The sequence below is a fragment of the Podarcis pityusensis genome (assembly GCF_964106645.2).
Source record: "Podarcis pityusensis genome assembly, chromosome: 8".
Classification (NCBI taxonomy): domain Eukaryota; kingdom Metazoa; phylum Chordata; class Lepidosauria; order Squamata; family Lacertidae; genus Podarcis; species Podarcis pityusensis.
The window spans coordinates 84,268,223-84,296,217 of record NC_138033.1 but is presented as its reverse complement, the minus strand read 5'-3'; the positions used below and the strand labels follow the sequence as shown (position 1 = coordinate 84,296,217).

The 27,995-nt window shown below is 48.1% G+C and overlaps 2 protein-coding genes and 1 long non-coding RNA gene across 3 annotated transcripts in view; all 3 read left to right on the top strand.

Moving 5' to 3' along the window:
* Nucleotides 1-27,995, top strand: part of LOC308483579 — a 140,004-nt gene that overhangs the window by 82,395 nt on the left and 29,614 nt on the right. The gene's annotated exons all lie outside the window — the stretch shown is intronic.
* LOC308483563 (uncharacterized protein) lies at nt 219-25,479 on the top strand. Its single transcript, XM_081017641.1, has 9 exons — nt 219-410; nt 18,946-19,061; nt 19,355-19,522; nt 19,631-19,735; nt 19,853-19,958; nt 20,197-20,259; nt 20,506-20,688; nt 20,777-20,945; nt 23,601-25,479. The coding sequence occupies exons 2-8, from the start codon at nt 19,026-19,028 to the stop codon at nt 20,788-20,790; spliced, it is 675 nt and encodes a 224-aa protein (XP_080873767.1). The 5' UTR covers nt 219-410; nt 18,946-19,025; the 3' UTR covers nt 20,791-20,945; nt 23,601-25,479.
* LOC308483148 (maestro heat-like repeat family member 5) lies at nt 10,335-18,856 on the top strand (the record flags this gene model as incomplete). Its single annotated transcript, XM_081016733.1, has 11 exons — nt 10,335-10,353; nt 14,627-14,694; nt 14,841-15,009; nt 16,135-16,473; nt 16,587-16,736; nt 17,149-17,291; nt 17,445-17,559; nt 17,670-17,806; nt 17,979-18,098; nt 18,232-18,346; nt 18,614-18,856. The coding sequence occupies exons 4-11, from the start codon at nt 16,357-16,359 to the stop codon at nt 18,854-18,856; spliced, it is 1,140 nt and encodes a 379-aa protein (XP_080872859.1). The 5' UTR covers nt 10,335-10,353; nt 14,627-14,694; nt 14,841-15,009; nt 16,135-16,356.

Here is a 27,995-nt window from a genome sequence, read left to right as displayed (position 1 = left end):
CAGAGTTAAGAATTCAAAGGCCCCAAATATAAAATAAACATTCATAAATGTACACGGCAAACACATAAGTAAATACAGGGGAGCAATCCTGTCAGCTTCTTTCGGAGACAACAAGAGTCTGCAAAGCAGGATACAAATAATAGAAAAAGTATTAAGTGTACATTTCAAAGAATATATATAATCACCCTAGCGTTGCATGGCATTAACATTGTTCTAACCACTAGGCCACACGGACTCTCCTAGAACCTTGGCCCTGAGGCCGGGAATTCCATCTTCTCAACTGCCGTTGCCTAGCAACGGAGCTTGTGACCGTTTGAGGTTCCTCAGCATCCCGAGGTTGGCAGAGGTCGCCTGTAGTGGCCTTCGCGCAGTCACTACAGGAGAGGATGGCGTCCCGAAGACTCCTGGAGGTAAGTAGAGGTTGCCATGGCCAGGGGACTTATCTCTGGAACCTACTTGTATGAACTTTATTATGGTCACAGACCAGGATAAAAAAAAGAAAGAGCATATAAATAAAGTAGCAGTTAGGATTATTTTTTTTTTAACTGATAATTGTTAGAGCAAATGAGGACAAAGAAGCAGGCATAGGATAAAACTGTTGAATGGCCACTTTAAAATGTGAAGGTTCCTTATTGCTTCACAAGTTGCGTGGCGAGTTCCCGCCCCCCACCAGGATAAATAAAGACACGAGACACCATGGTTTAAGGTTAAATGGGCGAATTAGGCCACAACTTTATTGAATTCAGGAATGAGAGGCATTGGCTTAGGCATTGGTCCTAATGACTATCCGGCTCCAGCCCATTTGCTGGAGACACGGGGAAGGGTTAACACTATATCGGGGGAGTCTCCCGCCGAGGCACGTCGACTAGGAGCTCCCCCGGGTCACCGCTCGGGGGTGTGCCTTTGGCCCACACCTCCATAGGCTTCGGACAGGGCCACGCCCCCCGGAGTCCTTTAACGGACCACCCTTCGCTCACTGGGGGGAGGTGATGGCGTTCCTCCCCCCCCCACATCCTCTTAACCCCTTCTTACCAATGCCTACCGCCAATGCCGAAGAGTTGTGACGAGTTGCTACGAGGTAGGTGAAAAACCAAATGGCTGTAAATTGCCAATTGGGAAAAATTCCTACCATGCCCCATGCGGCGACAGACCGAAGTCCATAGCAAAGTCAGAGACCTACCTAAAGCCTACCTAAAGGGAGGGAGGGCGGGAAAACGTGGGGGCTAGCTGGCGAAAAGAGGGCGAGCCCCCTCTGCGCCAGCCCTAAATAGGGCAGACACGGCCGGGATTCCCCTGCTCTCGCGGGGGCTGAAACCAGCCCCCGCTCACGTGGGGGGTGGGCGTGAAGCCCGCAACCCCACCTCCTGGGCAGGCCGGAAGTGGCTTTGTGTATGTCTTTAAGGGCCAGGGCAAGTAACGAGACCCAGTCTTACAGCTGTGAAACATGGCAGGTGCTGCTGAGTTGAGTTAATCAAGCTGTGTCAGCAATTGGGTGTAGTATATAAGGAGCAGCACCTAGCTCCCATTACCCTGGGGGATGGGTTGGTGGTTGGGTCTGGTTTGTGGTTGATGTGTTTAGTGTATAAGGAGTTTTTGTTTTTGTTATTAAAACCTTGTTTAAGTTATTTTTGAGTCCCTTTTTAATGAATGGTCTCCCCAGCAAGCTCTCTGCAGCGCTACTAAACTGCAAACAGCCAACAAAAATATTTGAATAAAATACAAGATTAAACATGGATAATGGATGGATAAAAACTGATAATTAAAACAGATAAGAACTAAAAAACAAACAAAGACACGCAGTTAAAACAACTGTAAGAGCATAAGAACTAAAAGACTCGCAGTTAAAACAACTATAAGAGGCTGCAGAGTAGAAGCCTCTGAAATAGAGGACAACTCACAACATTAGAAACTGCTGTGCAAATATGGTTAAAACAGACAATTGAAACAATGTACAACAATAAATTGAGAAATAATTTGTTGTAGTAAAGGGGCTCCGGCCACTCGCCCCTCCCTCACCTGCCCTTACTCTCCAGCTGGGTCAGGTTTCTGGAACGGAGGCCGGCAGCCATTTACTTTTTGACAAAACAAAACACAACAGAAATGGTAATGCTGCCACCACTCCCTCGTCTCAGGGCACCAGGAGGCACAGTCCAAGGGAGAAGACTATGCTCCTTTGTTACCAGTTGCCCCACTCTGCAAGCTGCTTCCACAAACTTGCAGGCAGAAATTCATCAGGTATAGCGTAACCAAGTACCGTATTTTTCGCTCTATAGGAAGCACTTTTCCCCCTCCAAAAATGAAGGGGAAATGTGTGTGCGTCCTATGGAGCGAATGTAGGCTCCTTGGCTTCGCAGCGGCTTGCCTGACCTGGAAGCCGGAGGCTTCCAGCTTTGCTAAAGGGGCGCTGCGCCTTCTCCCTCTCTGCGCAGCGCCTCTCCTGTGAAGGAGAGGCGCTGCACAGAGAGAGAGAAGGCGCAGCACCCCTTGAGCGACGCGCTTGTCCTGGAAGCCGGAGGAGGAACAGAAGGGACCCCTGTGAAGGAGAGGCGCTGCACAGAGAGAGAGAGAAGGCGCAGCACCCCTTGAGCGACGCGCCTGTCCTGGAAGCCGGAGGAGGAACAGAAGGGACTCCTTCTGTTCCTCCTCCTGCTTCGCAGCAACGCGCCTGTCCAGCGAAGCCCAAGGAGGAACAGAAGGGTCTCCTTCTGTTCTTTCTCCAGCTTCGCTGAAGGGCGCTGCGCCTTCTCCCTCTCTGCGCAACGCCTCTCCTGTGAAGGAGAGGCGCTGCGCAGAGAGATAGAAGGCACAGCGCCCCTTCAGCGACGCGCCTGTCCTGGCTTCTGCCTTAGCCCTGCGCAGCCTCTTCGGGCAGGGGGAGCCTTCATCCCGCTGCCCTGAAGAGGCTTGGCGCGGTTATCCCAGAAGCCAGAACAGCCGCACGGTATCCCAGAAGCCAGATCCCTCTTGCTGTTCTGGCTTCTGGGGTTCAGAATAATTTTTTCTTGTTTTCCGCCTCCCAAAACTAGGTGCGCCCTATGGTCCGGTGCGCCCTATGGTCCGGTGCGCCCTATGGTGCGAAAAATACGGTAGTCAGGCGATGGACTTAGATTTTCCCTCAGATTGGCACATAAGACAAAAGAAAGTTTCTTTTTTTAAATTTATTTAAAAAAACACAAAGTTAACATGCTTAAAAAGCAGGCACATCTTTTGTATCTTGCGGGCAGATAAAATAAAGACATTGTTTAGTATAGCTAACTAAGATACTCACTTCTAAGAACAAAGACAGAGATAGGATAGTTTCAAAGTCCTTCAGTAGATCCGCATTACAAAGTCAGCAGGAATCTCCATTACAAAGAGACACAGGACAGCTGCCAGCAAGGTGGTACGCTAACAGCCGGGCGAATCGCAGGTTGCAGAGCGCGCTTTTTCAGCCATTCTTAGGATCTTTACTCACAAATCTCACGTGGAACCAGAACCCAGACCCAATCACAATTCTTGATTACATTCAAATTCACCAGTGACCAGCTTATGGGCTAATAATTTTAGCTTGTGACAGCTGAGCTCATTAAGTTCCCAGAACCTGGATCAAAGGGCTCACCCCTTTCCTCGGATGTTTCACAGATGCACATTCCCAGGTAATTAAAAGACTGATAACAACACTAGGTGGGTGTGAATAGCTGGAGCCCCAGGTGTCAAGCCCCCAAATCAAACTAGAGAACTTCCTTCCTAAGATAACAGTTTACACATTTGGAGACTGTGGGTCTGTAGGGTTAAAGCAACAGACCTCTTTCCCATAACTCTTGTGGCTTTTTGATTACCCACCATACTCTGCTCCTTTCTTGACCAAAGTTTGAAATCCTTAACTTCACTACAAATGTACAACAATAAACTATCCCAGGGAGTTGACTCAGAGTCAGGGCTTTTCATGCCGGACTATTTTGAGTTGGGCGATGGTCTGCGCCTACAGATCTGTACACAGAATCTGGCGACCATCCAGGTCATCTTCTGCTCTTTGCCTAACAGCAAAAGGTCAAATTTTTGCTTTTGCGGGAGGTCGGTGAACCTCACCAGTAGGGGATCCATGATCTTACTACGTGCCTCTTCATAAAAGGGACATCTAAAGAACAAGTCCCCTTCATGGATCACTGCCTTGCCGTGGCGAAGGGGCTTGAATAACTCAGAGAAGCTATGAGCTATGCCGTGCAGGGCCACCCAAGATGGACAGGTCATAGTGGAGAGTTTTGACCAAACATGATCCACCTGGAGCAGGAACCGGCAAGCCACTCCAGTATTCCTGCCAAGAAAACTCCATGGACAAAGACAACATGCATATAAAAGTTATGACGCTGGAAGATGAGCCCCTCAGGTCGGAAGGCGTCCAACGTGCTACTGAGGAAGAGCAGAGGACAAGTACAAGTAGATTCAGAGCTGATGAAGCGGCTGAGCCAAAGCCGAAAGGATGCTCAGTTGTGGATATGCCTGGAAGCGAAAGGAAAGTCCAGTGCTGTAAAGAAAAGAAAAATATTGCATAGGAACCTGGAATGTAAGAACCATGAACCTTGGTAAGTTGGATGTGGTCAAAAATGAGATGGCAAGAATAAATATTGACATCCTGGGCATCACTGAACTAAAATGGACAGGAATGGGCGAATTCAGTTCGGATGACCATCATATCTACTACTGTGGGCAAGAATCCTGTAAAAAAAATGGAGTGGCCCTCATAGTCAACAAAAGAGTGGCAAAAGCTGTACTGGGATGCAATCTCAAAAATGATAGAATGATCTCAATACGAATCCAAGGCAGACCTTTTAACATCACAGTAATCCAAGTTTATGCACCAACCACTGGTGCTGAAGAAACTGAAATTGACCAATTCTATGAAGACCTACAACACCTTATAGAAATGACATCAAAGAAGGATGTTCTTCTCATTATAGGGGATTGGAATGCTAAAGTAGGGAGTCAAGAGATAAAAGGAACAACTGGCAAGTTTGGCCTTGGAGTTCAAAACGAAGCAGGGCAAAGGCTAATAGAGTTCTGTCAAGAGAACAAGCTGGTCATCACAAACATGCTTTTCCAACAACACAAGAGACGACTCTACACATGGACATCACCAGATGGGCAGCATCGAAATCAGATTGATTATATTCTCTGCAGCCAAAGATGGAGAAGCTCTATACAGTCAGCAAAAACAAGACCTGGAGCTGACTGTGGCTCAGATCATTAGCTTCTTATAGCAAAATTCAAGCTTAAACTGAAGAAAGTAGGAAAAACCACTGGGCCGGTAAGATACAATCTAAGTCAAATCCCTTATGAATACACAGTGGAAGTGAGGAACAGGTTTAAGGATTTAGATTTGCTGGACAGAGTGCCTGAAGAACTATGGATGGAGGCTCGTAACATTATACAGGAGGCAGCAACTAAAACCATCCCAATGAAAAGGAAATGCAAGAAAGCAAAGTGACTGCCCAACGAGGCCTTACAAATAGCAGGGGAGAGAAGGCAAGCAAATTGCGAGGGAGATAGTGAAAGATACAGGAAATTGAATGCAGATTTCCAAAAAATAGCAAGGAGAGACAAGAAGGCCTTCTTAAACGAGCAATGTAAAGAAATAGAGGAAAACAATAGAATGGGAAAAACCAGAGATCTGTTCAAGAAAATTGGAGATATGAAAGGAACATTTTGTACAAAGATTACCATAATAAAAGACAAAAGTGGAAAGGACCTAACAGAAGCAGAAGACATCAAGAAGAGGTGGCAAGAATACACAGAGGAACTATACCAGAAAGAAATGGATGTCTCGTATACCCCAGGTAGTGTGGTTGCTGACCTTGAGCCAGATATCCTGGAGAGTGAAGTCAAATGGGCCTTAGAAAGCATTGCTAATAACAAGGCCAGTGGAAGTGATGATATTCCAGCTGAACTATTTAAAATTTTAAAAGATGATGCTGTTAAGGTGCTACATTCAATATGCCAGCAAATTTGGAAAACTCAGCAGTGGCCAGAGGATTGGAGAAGATCAGTCTACATCCCAATCCCAAAGAAGGACAGTGCCAAAGAATGCTCCAACTACTGCACAATTGCACTCATTTCACACGCTAGCAAGGTTATGCTTAAAATTCTACAAGGCAGGCTTAAGCAGTATGTGGACTGAGAACTCCCAGAAGTGCAAGCTGGATTTCGAAGGGGCAGAGGAACCAGAGACCAAATTGCAAACATGCGCTGGATTATGGAGAAAGCTAGAGAGTTCCAGAAATATATCTACCTCTGCTTCATTGACTATGCAAAAGCCTTTGACTGTGTCGATCACAGCAAACTATGGCAAGTTCTTAAAGAAATGGGAGTGGCCTGATCACCTCATCTGTCTCCTGAGAAATCTCTATGTGGGACAAGAAGCTACAGTTAGAACTGGATATGGAACAACTGATTGGTTCAAAATTGGGAAAGGAGTACGGCAAGGCTGTATATTGTCTCCCTGCTTATTTAACTTATATGCAGAATTCATCATGCAAAAGGCTGGGCTGGATGAATCCCAAGCCGGAATTAAGATCGCTGGAAGAAATATCAACAACCTCAGATATGCAGATGACACAACCCTGATGGCAGAAAGTGAAGAGGAATTAAAGAACCTTTTAATGAGGGTGAAAGAGGAGAGTGCAAAATATGGTCTGAAGCTCAACATCAAAAAAACGAAGATCTTGGCCACTGGGCCCATCAGCTCCTGGCCAATAGAAGGGGAAGAAATGGAGGCAGTGAGAGATTTTACTTTCTTGGGCTCCATGATCACTGCAGATGGTGACAGCAGTCACGAAATTAAAAGACGTCTGCTCCTTGGGAGAAAGGCGATGGTAAACCTAGACAGCAGCTTAAAAAGCAGAGACATCACCTTGCCAACAAAGGTCCGTATAGTTAAAGCTATGGTTTTCCCCAGTAGTGATGTATGGAAGTGAGAGCTGGACCATCAAGAAGGCTGATCGCCGAAGAATTGATGCTTTTGAATTATGGTGCTGGAGGAGACTCTTGAGAGTCCCATGGACTGCAAGAAGATCAAATGCATCCATTCTTAAGGAAATCAGCCCTGAGTGCTCATTGGAAGGACAGATCGTGAAGCTGAGGCTCCAATACTTTGGCCATCTCATGAGAAGAGAAGACTCCCTGGAAAAGACCCTGTTGTTGGGAAAAATTGAGGGCACAAGGTGAAGGGGACGACAGAGGACGAAATGGTTGGACAGTGTTCTCGAAACTACCAACATGAATTTGATGAACCTGCAGGAGGCAGTGGAAGACAGGAGTGCCTGGCGTGCTCTGGTCCATGGGGTCACGAAGAGTCGGACACGACTAAACAACAACAACACATTTTTAATGCACCTTTTCTCCTAAGCCACAGATATATATTTTTGTGGTTGGACAGTGTTCTCGAAACTACAAACGTGAGTCTGACTAAACTGCGGGAGGCAGTGGAAGATAGGAGTGCCTGGCGTGCTCTGGTCCATGGGGCCACGAAGAGTCAGACACGACTAAATGACTAAACAACAACAACAAAGAACAAGTGTTCTGGGCTTCCTATCTCTCCCAGTGGGCAGGTGCAAACTCTCTGAGCATACGGGACCCTTCTAAAGGCTCCATCCAGGACCAGTGAGGGAAGAGACGAGCTTCTGGCGAGTGTAAAGGCTCTTCTTGCATCCCTAGATACAAGAAAGAAGAGATACGCTGCTGGTGCGGCTATATCTCTCTCGATTTCTCCAATTCTATAGTCGGGGCACCTTGCACAGTCCTGCTGTCTCTCGGTGTCTAATATTCTTTGCCTGACCATAGCTTTTGCCTGGCCCAAGCCCAGACTTATGTGGGAATGTTCTGGGGTGCAGGAGAGGATATATTGACTAATTGTATCCTTATCCAACTTGTGCTAACAAGTTCCCAAAATATCAGCAGAGTTTATAAACATTCCCCTTTAAGTTCGCAACGGTAACGTGTGCACAGGTTCGCTAGAACCTCTATAATAATTACTCTAGTAATTTCCCCTTTTGTTCCCTCTTAAAATACAAGACACCACACAGTCTTTATAAAAGTATAAAAGAGTTTACTCACGTTCTGTTCACAATATGATCCCAGAAGGCAGACAGCTTAAAAAGGTTACATACATTCAGAATCTATCTTGTAGCAAGATAGTCCTTATCTCCTCTCTTGGCTGAGAGCCAAGAGGGCATCCTTAGATGTTTCCTCATCGAAGGAAAATGGCAGAGAGAGAGAGATGGCTGCCTGCCCGTGCTTTTGTCATTACCTGCACAGGTGAGGCCACACCCACCTCTGGTCACATGCGGAGGAAGTCCGCCCCCAGGAAGTTTACCTGCTTGCTGGACAGACATCCCTCCCCATGTTCTAACATGTACACTCTAGGAATGTTGTCATTGACTGCTCCTGTGTTTACATCCCACAACTTAGAAGGGCTTGAGGGGCAAAATCCAGTTTCCGGGGGGTGTTCAGGACTGCAGTCTGCCAGCCCGACTGGAATTGGTCACAGAGGATCAAAGGGGCTATCCCTTGGGGGAGCAGATTCAATGTCAGCCATTTGTAGATTGATGTTAGGCAGATGCTAGCCTCCACTCTCATCATCCCCGTTTCCAATCTAATCCATGCGTTTGAGACCCGTTTCCAATCTAATCCATGCATCTGGGGACTTGGAGGAGAGCTCTAAGAAGTCTAGATTGAACTCGCTCAAGGGGTGAGAAAGCAGAGGAAGGTGGGCCCAAGAAGGAACCATAGAGGAGTTGTGCCAAAGTTTTGGCCTTGTATAATTTTAGAGCTGCGGGAACGAAGAAGCCCCCTTGTGCTCTGAAGAATTTAAGGATACAATTTGCGGGTTTTTCCACTGAACTCCCGATGGAGTTTATGTGTAGTTTGTTGGTTCCTGAGGCCTGTACCACCATTCCTAGATACTTGTAGTTTGTGACTTGTTCTAATTTATGGCCTTGGAATTCCCAGCTTCTAAGCTTTGGTTTTTCCCCAAAAGCGAGTATCTTGGTCTTTTGATAGTTGATTTCGAGACATTCAGATTCACAGGATGCTGCGAGCTTTCTTAGTGCTCTTTTGAGTCCAATGGGGGTTCTAGATAGAATTACCGCATCATCGGCATCTGAAACCTAGATTAATGGTATCACCAAGTTAGGCAAAGAGCTATCCAAAGTCAAAGAAAGGGTTGAGCTTTGCCCAAGTTTTTGGAAGGGGAGAAGGAATGCCAAAAAGGGAAATTCAGTGTCCTATATTGAAGTCGATTGAATAATATTTTGAAGAGAGGATTCCTTCTGATTTATGTACATGTGAATCTGGAAGAGACTTCATTTCTATTTATACATGCTGGATGTTATCTTTGTACTATAGTTTGGAAGGGAAAAACAGAAGAAGAAAAGAAAGTGTGACTGGCTGGCGCAGTTCAGGGGAAGGGGGTACCGGGTGGAGCTGGTTTTTCTGCAGAGCTGAGGCAGGGAGCCCTGCTGCCCACCTGTCCACAGAGTCCATCACAGGAAAGGGCTGCTCCCAGGTGCAGGCAAGGGAGAGACAGGAGCCCTGGCGGAGGAAGGACGGATGAGAAACAACGCCATGGGCTCTGCTGAGACAGGCCAGCTCCCTCAGGTCTCCTCTTCCCCAACTGTCATCTGGCGGCAGCCATTTCAGCAGGCTGCCTCAGTGGGAGAGATGACAACAGCATTCTAGACACTGGGGCCTGAGCTTGTGAGTTGTCTTTTCCTCTGCCCTCCTTGCCCCCTTTCCTTGTGTGTTCTGTTGGTCAGATTGATTCTTACAATAGAAGTCTGCCATTAGGGAGTTTCTTGCATTTGATTTCATGGAAGGCTCTCTTGGAGCCTTTTTGGCTTAAGAGAGGGGTACAAATGCTCTAAATAATAATAATAATAATAATAATATTTATATATAATAATAATATTTATACCCCGCCCTCCCCAGCCAAGACCGGGCTCAGGGTGGCTAACAACCAATAATAAAAAAAGTTGATTAAAATACAATTTAAAAGATTAAGATACAACATTAAAACATTAGGATGCAGCCTCGTCACAGGAGGGAAAAGGAAATAGAAAGAGGGGGAGGGAATCAAACTGATTCTAAGCTAAAGGCCAGGTGGAACAACTCTGTCTTACAGGCCCTGCGGAAATAAATCAGATCTCGCAGGGCCCTGGTCTCATGAGACAGAGCGTTCCACCAGGCCAGAGCCAGTGTTAAGAAGGCCCTGGCTCTGGTTGAAGCTAATCTAACTTCCTTAGGGCCCGGGACCACTAGGGTGTTGCTATTTATGGACCTTAAGGTCCTCCGTGGGGCATACCAGGAGAAGTGGTCCCGTAGGTACGAGGGTGTTAATGGTTTCAGAACTCACAGAGTTAAAGAGTTCTGGTGACGTCTCTTTCCTGAGGCGTGGTTAGAAACACTTAAGGGAGGGGTTTGACTCCGTGTGTTTCAGTCTGACTTTCGGACGCGATGCGAAAGGGAGAATGTGTCAGTTCTCGCCAGGTCTGAATTTATGATGTTATTCTACATGATTAAAGAGCAAGGGGAGATAAGGACTGCCTTGTGTCTGCTCTGATTTATTCCACACGTGCTGCACTCTGCTTCTCACCGCTGTGTTTCGCTCTGCTACCGGCAAGAGAAAGAGGCCTGAGGAGGATTTTTGCGGGAGGCACGGATAGCTTGCAGAGTTTCGCAACGGAAGTGGTGCCGGGCTCCATGTTCAGTCTCTGTGTACCCTCTTGTCCGGTGTAAATAATCCGAACAGGTTATGGGTGCTCGCCAAAGCTTTGAAGCATTGCAGAAACGTCCCACGTGTGGGGGAAGCCAGCAGGAAAGTTGCTGGGGTCCAGCTGGAGCTCTGGAGCTGTGTCTTTGAAGCTGGAAGGAGCTCGCTGGGGAGAAGCCGATCTGCCGGAGCCGGGAGACGTGAGTAAGCTCAGCCCCCGGGGGAGGAGGAGATGGCTCAGTCCCAGGAACACGGCTTTGAGCTTAAGCTGCCGTGTGCGAAACTAACTATCAACTCGTGGTTAGAGTGGAGTTATTTAGCAGAGTTGTCCCTAGTTGGAGCCAAGCTCTGGGAAACAGTCACGCCGATGTCTACGTCAGCTGGGGCTGGTACAAGCCAACGTGAAGCTGAGGAGCGTGTGCTTACTTTTCTGGCTGAGAACGTCAGTGCTGATTTGAGGCCTATAGTTCTGGATGCAAGGAAGCCTGAGGTCGCTTGGGTAGCTCTCCAGGAAGCGTGTGAAGCTGGGGGCACAGGCCAGGGCCGGGAGATGGCTGCGTCAGGACAGGAAAAAAGGCAAGAAAGCACGGAAAGCCGGTGCACAGCTGGGAAAGGCTGTGGGACCCCTGAGGGGGGCGAAGGGACTATTGCCACTGCTGCTGGTGCTGCTGGTTTAGCAGAGTCTAAAAGCTGCGTGGGTGATGCAACATGTCTGCGTGAGGAGCTTGGAGAGAGGCAAGCTGCTGGGGGCCCTTTACCCATCACTGGGGGTGCAGGAAGGCGTCCTGGGAGCCCTGTGAGCAGTGGGGGGGCGGTGAGCGGTAAAAGCTCAGAAAAGCCTCTTTTTCCAAAGGCTGCCAAGAGTTGTTTGCGTCGTGAGTCGAAGCCTGGGAAACACGACAAAGCTGAAGGTTTCAAGGCCAGCCATCTGCTGCAGAGGGAGATACGTGCTGCAGAGTTGTCTGGGAACTCTAAGATAAGTCCAGTCTTCAGAGGAACGCAGGAAGTTGCGGTTACGGAAGTTGCCAAGGACAGGTGCAGCCAGACGTTTGTTGGCATGGCAACGCTACAGAGCAATGCCAGCAGGGACACAACTGTGAAGTGGGTGCTGGACTCAGGAGCGAGTCATCACCTGACAACGCCATCTGCTGGGGAGCTGCAGAATTGCAGCGCTGTTTTAACTGGAATGACTTGTAAATTAGCTGACGGAACAGAACGAAATGTATCTAGAGTGGCAAATGTCTATAATTCTGTTTTGCAGGCGGAGCTGGAGTGCTTCATTGTACCAGGGATGAAGTGTTGCCTGTTACCGGTTTCTGCTCTGGCGAAGCAGGGATACAAAATTTGTTTTGAAAATAATACCTGTTCCATTTTCAGAGGGGGGAGGCAACTTGTCAACGTGGAGAGCAAGGACAATCTCTTTGTTCTGGAAACACCTCTGGAGGGTGGTGGGAATGCAGGGAAAGCACAGGCTCAGTGTGCTAGTGTTCCCAGCCATGATTCATGTGTTCATGTATGGCACAAGAGAATGTCTCATGCTTGTCTGGAGGATGTTAAAAGGCTGCCAGGCTGCACCAAAGGTTGTAAAATCACGCCATGTGAGGGATCCCTAGTGTGCAGGGCATGCAGCAAGGTTCAAAGGTGCAGGTTTCCCGGGGTAAAGAGGGTAACCACAAAACCTTTTGAGTTGATTCACACAGACCTTACGGGACCAATGGAGTGTGAGAGTCTGGGTGGGGCCAGGTTTCAGCTATTGGTATTGGATGATTTTACTCAGAATTTATGGTCTTTTTCTCTCAGGTCGCAGAGAGAGGCGGCGCAACTCATCCAGGATTGGGTTGCGGAGGTGGAACTAAGGTTCTCCACCAAGGTGCAAGCGTTCAGGAGCGACCGTGGGTCACAGTTCACTGGGTCTGCTCTGAAGGAGTTCTTCAAGGAAAAGGGAATTCGTCACCAGGTGACGGGTGCAAAGTCTCCTCAAGAGAGAGGCGTGGCAGAGCACAGGAGTGAAGCACTGGCTGAAGCTGTCAGGGTTTTGCTGTGTGACTCTGGGCTGCCTCAGAGCTTTTGGAGTGAGGCTGGGAAGTTTGCCAGCTTTGTTTTTAACAGGTCCTACAATCACGATGTAGGTGACACACCGTATTTTCTGTTGCACAAGAGGAAGCCACAGGTGCATTTCTTCCGTTCGTTTGGTTCCAAGGCTTCAGTGCCAATACCAACAGCGCAACGGAAGGAGGGTGGTCCTAGGTACCAGGACATGATTTTCTGTGGGTATGATCCTGCAACAAATGGGTGGAAGTTTGCATACCCAGAGGGTGATCAGACCACGCTGCTGGTCAGCAAGCATGCTGAGTTCTTTGAGCAGGATGGTTGGTCACAGCCTAGGTATGGTTCTGATTTTCTCTCAGAATGCTTGTCCGATTCTGAGGGGGAGGAAAAGGAGGAAGAAAGGGAGGAAGGAGAGGCAGAGGCGGAGCCTGTTGCTGAAGACCAGGTTGCTGATGATGGTCAAGCACAGGGGTGGGTTTCTCCACAGGTTAAGAGAGAACCCAAAAGTGAGCCTTCATCTCCTGTTGGCCAAGTGCAGAAGGCCCGAAGACGCAGCAAGTCAGAGGGGGAGTCTTCTGAGCTTGCTGGAGACACACTTGCTGACCCCAGTGGGTCAGGAGGAGCGCCCGAGGTTGTGCTCCGGCGGTCAACTCGGACCACAAAGGGGATTCCACCGGAGAGGTTTCAGGTCACCAGTGCGTGGGTTGGTTTCGCACAGTGTGATTCTGGGAGTGTGGAAGGGATTCAACAATTGCCTGGGATAGATGCCAGTGGGAGGCAAAAGGCAATGGGAGGTGAGTTGAACTCAAAGAGGTCTGTAAATAGGGGTTCACAGTTTCCCTCAGGATTCGTGACGAGAGGGGGTGTTAATGGTTTCAGAACTCACAGAGTTAAAGAGTTCTGGTGACGTCTCTTTCCTGAGGCGTGGTTAGAAACACTTAAGGGAGGGGTTTGACTCCGTGTGTTTCAGTCTGACTTTCGGACGCGATGCGAAAGGGAGAATGTGTCAGTTCTCGCCAGGTCTGAATTTATGATGTTATTCTACATGATTAAAGAGCAAGGGGAGATAAGGACTGCCTTGTGTCTGCTCTGATTTATTCCACACGTGCTGCACTCTGCTTCTCACCGCTGTGTTTCGCTCTGCTACCGGCAAGAGAAAGAGGCCTGAGGAGGATTTTTGCGGGAGGCACGGATAGCTTGCAGAGTTTCGCAACGGAAGTGGTGCCGGGCTCCATGTTCAGTCTCTGTGTACCCTCTTGTCCGGTGTAAATAATCCGAACAGAGGGTCCTAGGCTGTGAAGGGCTTAAAGGTCAAAACCAGCACCTTAAATCTGACCCTGTACTCCACCGGGAGCCAGTGCAGCTGGAAAAGCACTGGGTGAATATGCTCCCATGGCAGAGACCCCGTGAGGAGCCTCGCTGCAGCATTCTGCACCCGCTGGAGTTTCTGGGACAGCTTCAAGGGCAGCCCCGCGTAGAGTGAATTACAGTAGTCAAGCCTGGAGGTGACCGTCGCATGGATCACTGTGGCCAGGTTGGGGCGGGAAAGGTAAGGGACCAACTGCTTGATGAGGCGAAGGTGGAAAAATGTCGCCTTGGCTGTTGTAACCTGCGCCTCCATGGAAAGGGAGGTGTCAAGGATTACACCCAAACTCTTAACGGAAGGCTTAAATGAATAGAAGGATGAATAAGGTCTCTAAGGAAATGGAGGCCAGAGATTTTCAGTTTGTTTCCCAACCTACCTCGTCTGTGCTTTCCTGATCAACACAAAAACATGAATGGGTCTGATCCATTCTTCACATTCTGACGTTCCTGTTTCTCTTTTCTCATGGACAGGGAATTGATTTTGATGAAGATCAAATATCAGAAATCAGCCTGGAAGATGGGGAGGATCTTCCTCCAAGGTAATCCTGTGCTAATCCCCTCCCCCATAATCAATTGCTTTTAAAAAACAACCCGGTCCATTTCTATGGTGGGGGTGCTTGGGGTCTTTGAAGGATGGGAGGCAATAAAACCATTTTACAAAAGTGCTACTCCTCTCTCCCCTCAGCATCCCAACCACAGCTTCTCCGGATGCGGCTGATCTTCTTCCTGAAAGCGACAGCAGGGACCAGCTGAAGAACAGACTTACGGATGTCGTCGCAACGATGAAGAGTGGGAAGATCCGAAGGAAGGCGCTCCGAGATCTTTCCGCCCTCCTGCAGAAGATCCAGGAATATGTGAGTTGCGTGGCGAGTTCCCGCCTCCCCCACGGAAATAAAGACACAGGACACCAGTATTTTAGGTTAATGGGCAAAATTAGGCCACAACTTTATTGATTACAGGAATTGAGCGGTATTGGCTTAGGCATTGGTCCTATCGACTAACCGGCTTCAGCCTGATTGCTAGAAGACCGGCAAGGGTTAACCACCAGTAGGGGGAGTCCTGATGATGTACATCAACTAGGAGCTCCCCCGGGGTCACCCCTCGGGGGCATGCCTTAGGCCCACACCTCCATAGGCTTCGGACAGGGCAACGCCCCACGGAATCCTTTACCGGACTACCCTTCGATATGGGGGAAGGTGATGGTGCTTCCTCCCCCCCCACTCATCTACATAACAATACCCTTACCAATGCCTCACCGCCAATGCCGAGGAAGTTGTGACAATTTGCTACGAGGTAGGCAAAAAACCAAATGGCTGGTGCCAATTTGCCAAGTGGAAAAAATTCCTACCAGGCCCCTTGACGGCAACCAACCAAAGTCCATAGCAATGTCAAAGAGCCAAACCTAAAGGGTGGGAGGGTGGGAAAACCGGAGCTGCTGGGGCGCTGGGAGAAAAAGGGAAATCCTCAGGCGCGCCGGCCCTAAATAGTGCTGACCACGCCTCCCGGGCCAGTCGATTGGCTGGCAAGGGAGATGACGCGCCCGAGGATTCCCTGCTCTCGCGGGAGCTGCAAGCCAGCCCCCGAGTACGTGGGAGGAAGGCATGAAGCCCACAACCCCACCTCCTCTCCAGCTCAGAAGTGGCTTTACTGAAGGGAAGCATTGCAACCATGCAGGGCTGTCAAGGCCTTCAGGCTGCTGCTTCTAGGCCCACCCTGCAAGGTGCCCAAGGGACAATCAGGCATCCCAGCACATCCTCAATTTGGAGAACAGAGCTGGGCCATAGTGAGTAAAATGGCTGAGAAAAGAAGAAGAAAGCAAACATTAGGAAAAGAGGGGTGGGAAGTCAAAAAGAAATGGATTTTTTTCTGTAGTGGATGCTAAATGTTTTGGAATGTTTGGAAGATTTAATAAAAATGTTATAGGAAAAATGGTGATGGGTTGCTTCTCTTATCAGTCCCTTCTCTGGGTTTCTTCTCAGCCATCGGTAGCGGTTCCTGCATGCTCCTATGGCCAACTGGTGGCGATTTCCTGCCTTTGTGCATTGGATCCGGACCCGGAGAGCAGGCAGCGGGCAGCAGAGGCTCTCTGCCATCTTCTGCCCATCCTGCGGTGCAACGAAGGTAAGACTAGAAGAATGTATCCCAGCATGGGGTGGGGGTGAGCAAGACCCAAACTAACCCTTTGGCTTTCCTTTGCAGAGATGCTGGCACGAACGTCATGGAACCAAACGCTCATCTTCAGAGCTGAGAAGGTCCTCAAATCCACCGGAGGACCGGTTCCTGAATTGTTCGTGAATAATTGTTACTCTCTTGCCAGGGTAAGTCGCTGTCTCTCAAGCCACATGTTCTGGGTTCCGCAGAGGCAGCACCTGGGCTTTCTGCTCCCCAGCCCTGCCCTGTGGGCATCTCTGACCTTCCTCTCTTGCTTCAGGTCTTTGGCGCTTTTCTCCCTGCGGAGCAGCTCTTGGAGGCCATGTGCTTCCTGGCCAGAGACCTGGTTGTCGAGAGCAGCTTCAACCCATTGGATATCTCCCACTTACTGCAAGAATTCATCAAGCAGTTTGGCGGCACAAAAGTGGAGGTAAGGCGTCTGCAAAGGTGGGAGAGAAGAAGATTCTCCACTTTGATGTAGGGGAGGCAACCTCATGCCACTGGGTGGCCAGGAAACATGTTAGTTGAGAGGGGCCTGGCAATGTCAGGACAAGAACCTCAGCCAAGGGTCCTGAGAAACATGGGTTCAGGGATGGGGAATCCTCCTCCTTCTGGGAGCAGACTGGCAAGCTTCTTCTCTTGGCCCACAATGGATAGGGGAACTGGTGCCCTGGAGCTGCCTGGGTCCAATACTCCCCAGGACCCTGAGTGGTACCTTGGAAGGAAGAGGCTGTGGTGGCACAGGTCAAGGGTCCCTCTTTCAATGAGGGATGGAGGGATCCGCCTGCAGACAGCCCCGCTTCCTTGTACTCTCCAAGCAACCCTCTCCTTTTCTCTGACAGGTGAAGGTGCTGCTGGAGGCCTTCTATAAGATCAGCCAGGGGCCTACAGTGCAAGGCAGAAGCATGGCCGTCTTCGCTTTGTCCATCTTGTCGCACCACCACCTGGCGACAGTGGTTGAATATCTCCTCCAGTTTCCTTTCGGGTATGGAGCCCTCCAGGTTCTACTGGGCTAAGGGGGAGGTTGGCAAGCTGCAGGGCTTGCTCAGAAAGCCCTTGCTGCCATTTCCTCTCTCTGGAGCATGGCAGCAAGCAGGAGACTTGAATCTGACCATTGCTCTTGTTTTTGCATTCACAGACACTGCGAGAGAGTGTGGAAGGAGGTTTTAGCATCGGCCGACCCAGAACAACTGATCCATCTCACGGCCGAGCAGCTTTACGAAAGCCCCTTGGCGGAATCTGCCACCGAAGTGGTAAGGACCAACCACCTGCTTTCTGGCTTCCTTCTTCCCAGGGAATATCTAGGGATTCCTGTATTCTGCAGAAAAGCAGGGAAAGTGACTTGCACCTCTCTCTCTTCCAGCAACATCTCACCAGCCTGTTGCACGCCATCCTCAGGATGGAGGACTACAAGGCAGCTGTGCGCCAGAACTTCCCACAGCTGCTCATCGCTCTCCTGGGGATGGTTATGAACTTCCACTATGACCAGGAATTCCTCGGGTGAGTAGTGTGTTGCAAAGGGACCAATGGAGTCCTTTCGCCTTCAACCTTGGGGGGTTTCCGGTCCAGCTTAGTTTTCCAAGGGAGGCTCTCCTTCAGGCAGCTGCTGGGGAAGGAATTTGAGTGTGTGACAATGACCCTCCTGGTGAACATGGTCTTGCTTTGGTTCCAGAGGGGCTAAGGAAGTTCTGCACCTCCTTCTTGGCACCACTGGAGAGCAAGTGGAGGCGGCCATCGTTGACCAACTTTTCTGCCGGGAGACTTTCAGCCAGGGGTTGTCTGCCATGGTGAGGTAAGAGGAAGAACGCGGTGACCTTCCCCAGTGGTCTGGCAAACGGAGCTGAAGGCGCAGGATCGGACTGTGCCCCTGTTTGCTTTCTGCGGTGTCTTTCCCTTCCTTACCGAGATCTCCTTCTCCATTTCAGAGCCGTCGGAAAGCGACGCTGGTGGATCCCTCCCATGGTGGAAAATATCATCGCTGCTCTCGAGGACCAGGAGTTTGCCGGAGTGCCACAAGTCGCGGCAGCTATCTACATCGAGGTGAGGGGGACTGACGCGGGAGGAAATGGGTGCAGCAAGGAGGCCCTGGCTTGGTTTCTGCCGAGTGTTGGGCTACTTTGAGCCTAAGGATTGTTGCCTGTTTTAGTGCTCCTCGGAGTAGACCCATTGGATTTGATGTACATGACAAACTTTGGTCCATTCACTTCAGTGGGTTTGCTCTGTGCAGAATTGCAAATGGTGGGTAAAAGGAGAACCTGCCTCAGCCTCTCATCACTGAAGAGTTTCTTTCTCTTTGGGCCTCTTTAGCTGCTCAGCTGCCGTCTGGAGGTCTATCCCTGTGAAGATACACTGGAGCAGCTCCTCAACTGGCTGAAACATGACCACCTGCAAGTCCGGAAGCTCAGCGTCAGAGGGATATCCCTGCTTCTGGACTCTGACATGGCAAGTGATGCTCGGAGGGAGGGAGAGGGGGTACAGATCTTGATTCTAATCATGGCCCAGCACTCTTTTGCTGGCACAATACTGAAGGGCCTGTGCCAAAAGGTGTGAGGCCTTTCAGACCTTTGAAAAGATTCTCTCTTTTGTGTAGGACCCTTCGCTTCTGCGGCTGTTGCTGCTGGATTCCCTCCCTTCTGCAGAAGCCGATGTCCTCCCGGAGTTGATAGAGCTGGTAGACCAAGCCTACCATTCCAGGGAGCTGGGAGAGGAAGACCTGAAGATGCTGGCGGCAACCTACTGCGGTCTGGCTGCCCATGTGAGTATGAGGGAAAACATGACACCACACCCGATGGAGGAGGAATGCTTTGGAAGAGGAAGGGTGGGGTTTAGACTGGCATGCAACAGAGATGTTCTGGCTTCAGGAGGGTGTTCCTCTGGAACACCTTCTCTTGGAAGCCTGCCTGGAAAACGCAGGGAGAGAGTCACCCCTGCCCCCAGTCTCCCCCAGGAGGAGGATAGGGGGCTGAGCAGCCTCAAAACACCCCAGTGGGCAGGAGAAAGGTAAGTGATCTGATGAGAAACACAACCTCTGATATTTTCTGCCTACAGGAAGAAGCCTCCGTCCGGGCATCAGCCATCCAACATCTGGGGCTGCTTCGGGGCTGGGTGAGAGACCAAAGGCTTCCCATAATAACAACAACAACAGAAGAAGAAGAAGCCATTTACGAACTGGTTGTGGTCCTCATTCACCTCGAAGACGAGGACGAGGTGGCCAAGGTGAGGGCCAAAGAGGTGGACTTACACAGTAGGAGGGAGGGATTGTTCTCAGAAGCTTCTGAGACTATGTACCGCAATTTGTAACCCTCTTCTCTTCTTGTGTTGCAGGCCGCAAGGAGGGCTCTTTCCCATCTAGCCCCACAAGTGAAGTGGTGGGCTCGTTCCAACAAATTTAGCCTCCACTTTGCTCTCCACCAGGCTGCCAAGCATCTGGTAAGGTCCCTCTGCTTCATTGGCAGCTTTGCCCAGGCATGTATTTGGGAGTGCAAGGCTCTTCTGCCGCGCTCTCAAGCTTCTCTGATGCCGCTTCTCCTTTGTCTTTGCCCACAGAGCAAGACCTTCAGCAAGGACATCCTTCGGAGTGCTGCCTTGACATGTACGAAGCCATCCGCCAACAGGCTGCCATCAGTCTCCAGGGTGGCAGCTCTGCTTCTGGGTAAGTCAAGCAACGTCCTTCCCTGGTAGGGATGGACAGAAACGTCTTGGTAACGATGGCAGGGAGGATGGACATGTCCCCAGGCCACCTGCTAGGTAGGCCTCCATCTGTGCCCAGATCTTGCTCTGAGTGCTCTGCGAGGGTGGAGAGCATACCTGTCCTCCTGCTGAGCTGCCTCTGTCTCCCCTTGCTTTGCACCGAGATGATGTCCCTTTTCTTGCCCTTTCTCTCTCTCTAGGTCATCTGGCTTTCCGGGATGCCAGTTTCATCCACGATCAAGACATGGCATCCTATGGAACATGTGAGTGAGACGTACGGAGGGCAGGGAGGGATGCTTCTGCTGAGAAAGGTCTTCAGGGGAAGGCAAATTCCCAGATGTATGTTCAGACAGAGGTGCCACAAGATGAACATGCAAAGAGAATTGGAATGTGACTTCACTGCTCTCTCTCACACACAAACACACCTGACGGCTGTTTTCATATTGTTGATGGATGGCTCTTTTCCTGTGTATCTCCGCCTTGCTCAACCTTTCTCCCTTGCCACTCAGGGCTGGAAGAGATGCAGCAGCACGAGGAAGAAGGGCTCAGGCAGACAGGGAGGAGCTGCCTGAACATCATGCAGCGGGCCTATAAACATCGGAAGAAAGGCAGGGTCCAGCGCTTTTTGAGGAGGCTGCTCCACTGCGTTCACAGGGAACCTTACCCGCAGGACTTCCTGAGCTGCATGCCAGGTGAGTGAGGCATCTGGTGGGCTATTGGGACATCTGGTGGGCTGTTTGGAGGTGAGTTTCTCAAGGAGCCTCTTTCTCCTCCTGACAGAACATCCGCAGTAGCGCCAGGCCAAGGCAACGTAACATCAGAGTTGTGCTGCAGAGATACCATCTTCTGCTCTCCGCGGGATCCAGTCTGGACCAGCGCCAGGAACATCAACACCATCAGGATGGACCAAGAGGAGTGGTGCTGCCCTCACGACCTTCCGTACACAGCGGTAGGAAACCTTTTTGTTGTTGTTGTGTTTCTTGTTGATGTTGTTTTGGATTGTTGGTTTTTATTGATTTTGAATCTCAGGGTGGTTCACAACACCAAGTATACGAAGCACAAAATACATAATAAGAATAATCACTGCACAAAATTCATAATAAAAATATCAGAACATAATATAAATTAAAATAATAAAAACATACTAAAAATAGCCACAAGACTAATGTATGCACACTAATAAACAATAAAAGAGCCCTGAAACAACACTCCAGCCCACCAATACAAAATCTAAATCAACATAACACATTTAACAATCATTTAAAACAACCCCACCTTCTTGAAGAAGGCTGATATATTAGATTTAGAAGGTTGGAATACGAGGTTTGGATGGCACGCCTACCTAACATACAACAAAGTGGCAGTGCATAAGGACTTTTAAAATCATATAGTCAGAATTTCATTATACAAGGTCTGGGATAAGTACCACAGACTATTAGAGCCCAAAATACCCTGGTGGGTATCCCCAGTGGAGATGATAATGGTAAAAAAGACAAACATGGACACAAATTGGGCAACTTAGCAACAATTAATAAAGGTAGAACAGGGCCAATTAAAAATCAAATTGTATGAAGAAATTAAACAGTATTGTAACGGCTGGATTCACTATCACCTAATAGTGCATATATTTAATCAGGAGAAAAGAAGTCATTCTTACAAAAGGAATTAGTACAAATTTATAAAAAGACCCTATCTAGGATGTATGATCTACTTTTGGAATGGGAACTCAAGGATGAGATGCTAATGGATGTTATGATAAAGTGGGCGCAGGATTTTGGCCACAACATAATGTTAGCTGTGGAAATTTGACATCAAGTTCACAGCATGCTATACAATAAGGGAGAATCTAATGAAAATGATCTACCAATGGTACCTAACCCCTGCCCCGAGGAATCGGCAAAAATCTATAAGCAAAAAACCAATGTGTGCTGGAGATGTAACACCGAGATAGGAACAATGTACCATATATGGTGGGGTGTAAGGAGATAAAAAGCTTTTGGAACAAGTTCATGAAGAAATCATTAAGGTTTTTAAAAAATCATTCAACAAGAAACCAGAAGCGTATGTTGCAAGCATAAAATCTTGATTCTTAAGATTTTAGGCACTTCTAGCCTTAACAATTTAAGCATTATTAGGATACATGGTTATACATAAAACGTAAAGGTAAAACTCTTCCAGGTGGCCTTGCCACATTCCCCTCTTTCAAGCTTAGAAACAAGTCACAGTTGTTTCTCCAGCTTGACTCTCATGTTGAACCCCAGTATAGACAACTGTGTCTCTCAAGGGGATCTCTTCAGGGGCATTTCACGAATTAGTTGAGCGTACTCATGCTCTTCTTCTGGCAGAGGGGGCAGGGCTCGGTATATGGCCATGATGTGGGTTTCAGTGAGATTCTTAATGCTTTGGGCCACCATTCCTCTGACTAGAGATATGCAGCAAGGGATGATGCAAAGAAGTATTAGGAAGACTAATCCTCCTACTGCAATGGCGGTCAAAAGGCTATGTAACCATCCTACTCCTGGGACCCAAGACCACATCCATTCCCAAGGATTCTGACTGGGTTGGTTATCATTTATAAGGGCCTGTAATTTTGGCAACTCGTCCTCAATAGTGTTGTTGAGGTCATGAAACTTCACTCTGCATTTGCCTTCCGGGACTATTTTACAAAAACCTCCTGATTTGGCGAGAAGATAGTCAAGAGCAAGTCTATTAGCTGCTGCGATCTGCTTCAAATCCTCAATCTCAGAATGCAACTGTCGGAGGATGTGTAGTGGCATTGATGGTTTTCTCCAATCTACATGTTAGGGCAAATAGTGCTTCACGGTTTTGTTCAGCCACAACTCCCAGATGTATGCCGATGGTGAGGATGCTAACGAAGCCTCCACCAACAGCACCCACAGACCGGGCCAGGAAAATCTCATCACTGCACTGTTCCCTTTGGACTTCTCTTCTCTTTCTGTTTCTAAGAGAGGGTAGAGGAAGAAAAGCCTCCACAGTCACAGGGAAAGTAAAGGCACCTATTCCCACACACTGATAATTACCAGGGTGGTAATTAGTGGCTAGTCCATTATACAAGAACCAAAGATTGGGGTCCTTGATCAGCCAGCCAGAACAGATGGATCCCTGTCCGGTGAAGTTGACTGTATATTGGGGAAAGTATGCATACAGATATGAGGATGTGGTGTTGCTTTGGTAAGAGGCGTTGAAGCAACCCCACAACCAAAACTTACCAGTGCACTGTGTGTAATTTCCCAGCCAACTTTTATGTTGGTGGTGCTGGACATGCGGCCAATCTTTCCATTTGGCGTTCCATGATCTAGAGGCATAACAACAAAAGCACAAGCCCTGGGTGGTTCTGGAGAACCGGAAATATCGGTAGGAGGTATCATTCATTTCAGAAGGAGGTGTCGCGAAAAGGCCACTTTGATTATACAGTAGGCCTGCCAAGACAATGTCAGGGTCCCTGATTAGTCCTGGGATGAGGGACATGTCAGCTACCTTTCTAGGGTGTTCATAATAAAGGGCAACATTTTCTCCATATATTTGAAACATCTGCTTAGCATTCTTTACAAAAGCATTTTCTTTTGTCATTGGTCTCCTCAAGGTCAAGATGCACATCAGGGTTAACATCAACTTCATCATGATCAAGGAACTCCATGGGTTCAAGGAGCCCAAGGATAGGAACAATTCCTCTCCAAAGAAATACTCCCTGTATACGTAAAAGAAGATAAGAAGGAGAACAGTTATTATTACTGTAAGAAGAACTGGAGGTAACCAAGACCAGAGCATACCTGGAGAGTGAGCCAACCCTCCGTTCAGCTGCACCCAGTAGAGCCTCTTAGTGGTCCCCGTGTTCTGGTTGAACTGGAGTGGTCAATTCACACTGTATACACCCTGCTATTGCTACTCAAAAAGGGTTTGTGGGTGGTGGAGGAAAGAAGGCTACTGTGACCAGTATGGTGGGAGGAAGTGCACCTTGGGGTGGTGAGTGAGAGAACCCAACTACAGTTCTTTAAGGTTCCCCGGGCATTTACCTCCAATGATAGGTTGGTCTCGGCCGAAACCCTTCTAAGGGTATATGGGTATATGCCACAGCTGCCTTGGTAATGCTTGTACCCAAACGGGTATGTACCAATCATGAAAATACAAGGGGATATGACATCCGTAATCCTCCAACAACTCTACCCACTTATCAATTATGTTCCCTAGCCCATCCACATTCCTTACTACTATCTGTACAGCGGGTCTGTATTTAAATCTGGCACAAATTGAGGACTGGCTGATAATTCAACTGGTAAAGATCCTCCCATCTGCCGGTGCAGTTCCTCAATCTTCGGGTGTGCGTAGACTCACTGGCTTCTGGTGCAATAGGAGCAGACCGGTCGTCTGGGGCTCGTGCCCTAACCCACTCCGGTGGGGCTAGGGGCAGGGGTTCCTGGTGATCTTCAACTTCAGGGGGTCCAAAGGATTCTGCTCACAGTTCCAATGACCCTCAGACCACTTCAGACAAGAGTGATCAATCCAGGGGGTCACCTCGGCCACTTTCACCGTGGTAGGCGTTGCAAGCAAGATGGCGTTGCAAGCAAGACCACGCCACTTAAGAGCCAATGGGTTGTTCTTCCATTCCTTCATCCACACCTCATCTCCAGGCTGGAAGGGCTGTATGGGTTCAGCCAGGCTGATTGGCGTACGATCAAGGGCCCACCTGTTAAGAGAAATCAAAACACGAGAGAGAAACTGGATTTGTTCTGATGTACTCTGTCCTCCCGTTTGTACTAAGTCTGCTCTTATTTCTGTGGTAAGTGGAGGAGTTCTTCCATACAAAAGCTCAAAGGGAGAGAGCTTTAGCCTCTTGGTGGGTGCACATCTGATCCTGAGCAAGGCTTCCTGCTCCCATTTAATCTGAATTATCCTTATCATTCTTTCTTTGTCGCTTATCATCACTTTATATAACATCCCTAGTATCCCTTTCTTCGTCATTTGTCTTTTGCTCAGCACCATATCTATTTTCATTTGTGTCCTCATCGTTTCATCTGCTCTTTCCATTTTTATTAAATCATAAAGTCCTTGCACTTTCAGCCAATATTGTTTTCCTATTTTTTCTTTAAAAACTTTTTTTTGTAATTAAATTCCCCTCTTCATCAAACATATCTTTTAATTTATAAAATCCCTGATCTTCTAATTTCTTCCACCAACCAGGTTCCCTTTGACCCTCCTGCATATATTTTAACGGCATCCACCTTGAGTATGTTGGCATCCATTTTGTATTCCAGTTCTTCCAGATTCCTAACGCAGTTTTCCTTGGTCCTATTGTCTTCTTAAAAGCCATGTTAATATCTCTATTAAATAGCCCTTCTCTTCCTATTCCTTCACTTATTTCATTCTCCAGCCTTATCATTTAATCCCTTCCTTATATCCAATATCTATTAGATTTTTCAACTGGAACGTTTCATAGTAAAATTCTAAGTTCGGTATTCCCCATCCCATCTCTTCTTGAGAGGAATAATTTACTATGTCTGGGGTTCTAACTCTTTTACTTCCAAAAAATCCAATTTTTAAATACCTTATTCCATGTTTTGAACCATATTTTCCTAATGGGTAGTGTAATTACTTGAAAATAAAAATAAAAATAAAAATATTTTAACTGCTCTAACCCTACCTAGAATAGATAAATTCTTATTTTTCCATGATTTTATATCTTTCTTGATCTTTCTCCATGCTTCTTTGTAATTTACATCTGGAATCCTAGCACTATTTTTAATAGTATTTACCCCAAGTATTCAATTTTTTTCCTGTTGATATCCATCTTTGTCATTTTTGCAATTTCCTTCTTCTCCTCTTTATTTACATCCCCAAATAAAATTTCAGACTTCTCCAAATTTACTCCCAATCCCGACTCTTCTTTAAAGTTCTTCAGGATTATCATAAATTCTCTTACACCCTCTAAGGGGTTTGTAAATAATAATAGGATAGCATCTGCATAAATCTTTAACTTAATTTCTTCCTTTCCTTTCTTATATCCTTTTATCCTTACTGAGTTTCGTATTCTGTCTGCCAAGTACTCCATAGCCAATGCAAATAGTAGTGGTGAGAGTGAACATCCTTGTTTAACTCCTCTTTGTATATTGAACTGATCTGAAACCCCCTCGTTCACTCTGACCACAGCCTTCCCTTCTCTATACAATTCCCGGATTGCTTCGACAGAGTTCTCTCCTAATCCTACCTCCTGCATAATATTCCATAAGAACTTATGTCTAATTGTGTCGAAGGCCTTATACACATCCAACTTTAAGACCACCAATTTTCCTTTTACCCTGCTTGTTAATAATTGTATTTATTAAAACAAAAAAATAATAAAAAAATAAAAAATAAATAAATAAAAAATAAATGTATTTATTAAAACACATTTCTTATAGGATGGCCTATGTATCTTCCCTTAACAAATCCATATTGATCTTCCTTAATTATTTTAGGTAGTACCTTTTCCAGTCGCCTTGCCAAGATCTTTGTAAATATCTTATAGTCTTGATTTAATAGGCTAATTGGTCTGTATGACCCCACCTCTGTAGGGTCCTTTTGTGGTTTTTCAATCTCTACTATTTCCGCTAGTTTCCAAGTGTCTGGGGCTTCCCCCCCTTCTAAGATATTATTAAATACTTTTTTCAGTTCTGACCCCAGGATATCAATTGTTTCTTTATAAAAGTCTGCCATAATTCCATCTAATCCTGGGGATTTCTTACTTTTAAATGATTTAACTACATTCTCTATTTCTTCCAGAGAAATTTCCTCCTTCAGTCTTAAGCTATCACTTTCTTCGATTTTAAACCCTAAACTTTCCCTACTTATATTTTTATTTTCTTCTTTATATAAAGATTGATAGAATTCTGCAAATTCTTTCCTTATTTCTCTAGAGCTTTGTGTAAGTATTTTCCTTCTGGTCTTAATGGCCTTCACCCTCTGTTTATCCCTTCTTTTCTTTAAATAGTTTGCCAGTCTCTTACCGTATTTTTCGTTCTATAGGACGCACATTTCCCCCTCCAAAAACTAAGGGGAAATGTGTGTGCGTCCAATAGAGCGAATGCAGGCTGCGCCGCTAAGCCCAAAGCCAGAACAGGAAGACGGAGCACTGCGGAGTGCTCCGTCTCGCTGTTCTGGCTTGGGAACAGCCTTGCTAGCTTCTGCAGGACAGCGGGGTGAAGGCACCTCGCTGCCCTGGAGAGGCTGTGCGCGCAGCCGTCCCCAAGCTAGAGCAGCGAGACGGAGCCCTCCATCTCGCTGTTCTGGCTTGGGAACAGCCTTGCTAGCTTCTGCAGGACAGCGGGGTGAAGGCACCCCGCTGCCCTGCAGAGGTTTGCGCGCAGCCGTCCCCAAGCTAGAGCAGCGAGACGGAGCCCTCCGTCTCGCTGTTCTGGCTTGGGAACAGCCTTGCTAGCTTCTGCAGGACAGCGGGGTGAAGGCACCTCGCTGCCCTGCAGAGGTTTGCGCGCAGCCCTCCCCAAGCTAGAGCAGCGAGACGGAGCCCTCCGTCTCACTGTTCTGGCTTGGGAACAGCCTTGCTAGCTTCTGCAGGACAGCGGGGTGAAGGCACCTCGCTGCCCTGCAGAGGTTTGCGCGCAGCCCTCCCCAAGCTAGAGCAGCGAGACGGAGCCCTCCGTCTCACTGTTCTGGCTTGGGAACAGCCTTGCTAGCTTCTGCAGGACAGCGGGGTGAAGGCACCTCGCTGCCCTGCAGAGGTTTGCGCGCAGCCGTCCCCAAGCTAGAGCAGCGAGACGGAGCCCTCCGTCTCGCTGTTCTGGCTCGGGAACAGCCTTGCTAGCTTCTGCAGGACAGTGGGGTGAAGGCACCCCGCTGCCTTGCAGAGGTTTGCGCGCAGCCCTCCCCAAGCTAGAGCAGCACGTTCTGGCTGTTCCCAAGCCAGAACAGCGAGACGGAGGGCTCCGTCTCGCTTCTCTAGCTTGGGGAGGGCTGCGCGCAAACTTCTGCAGGGCAGCGGGGTGCC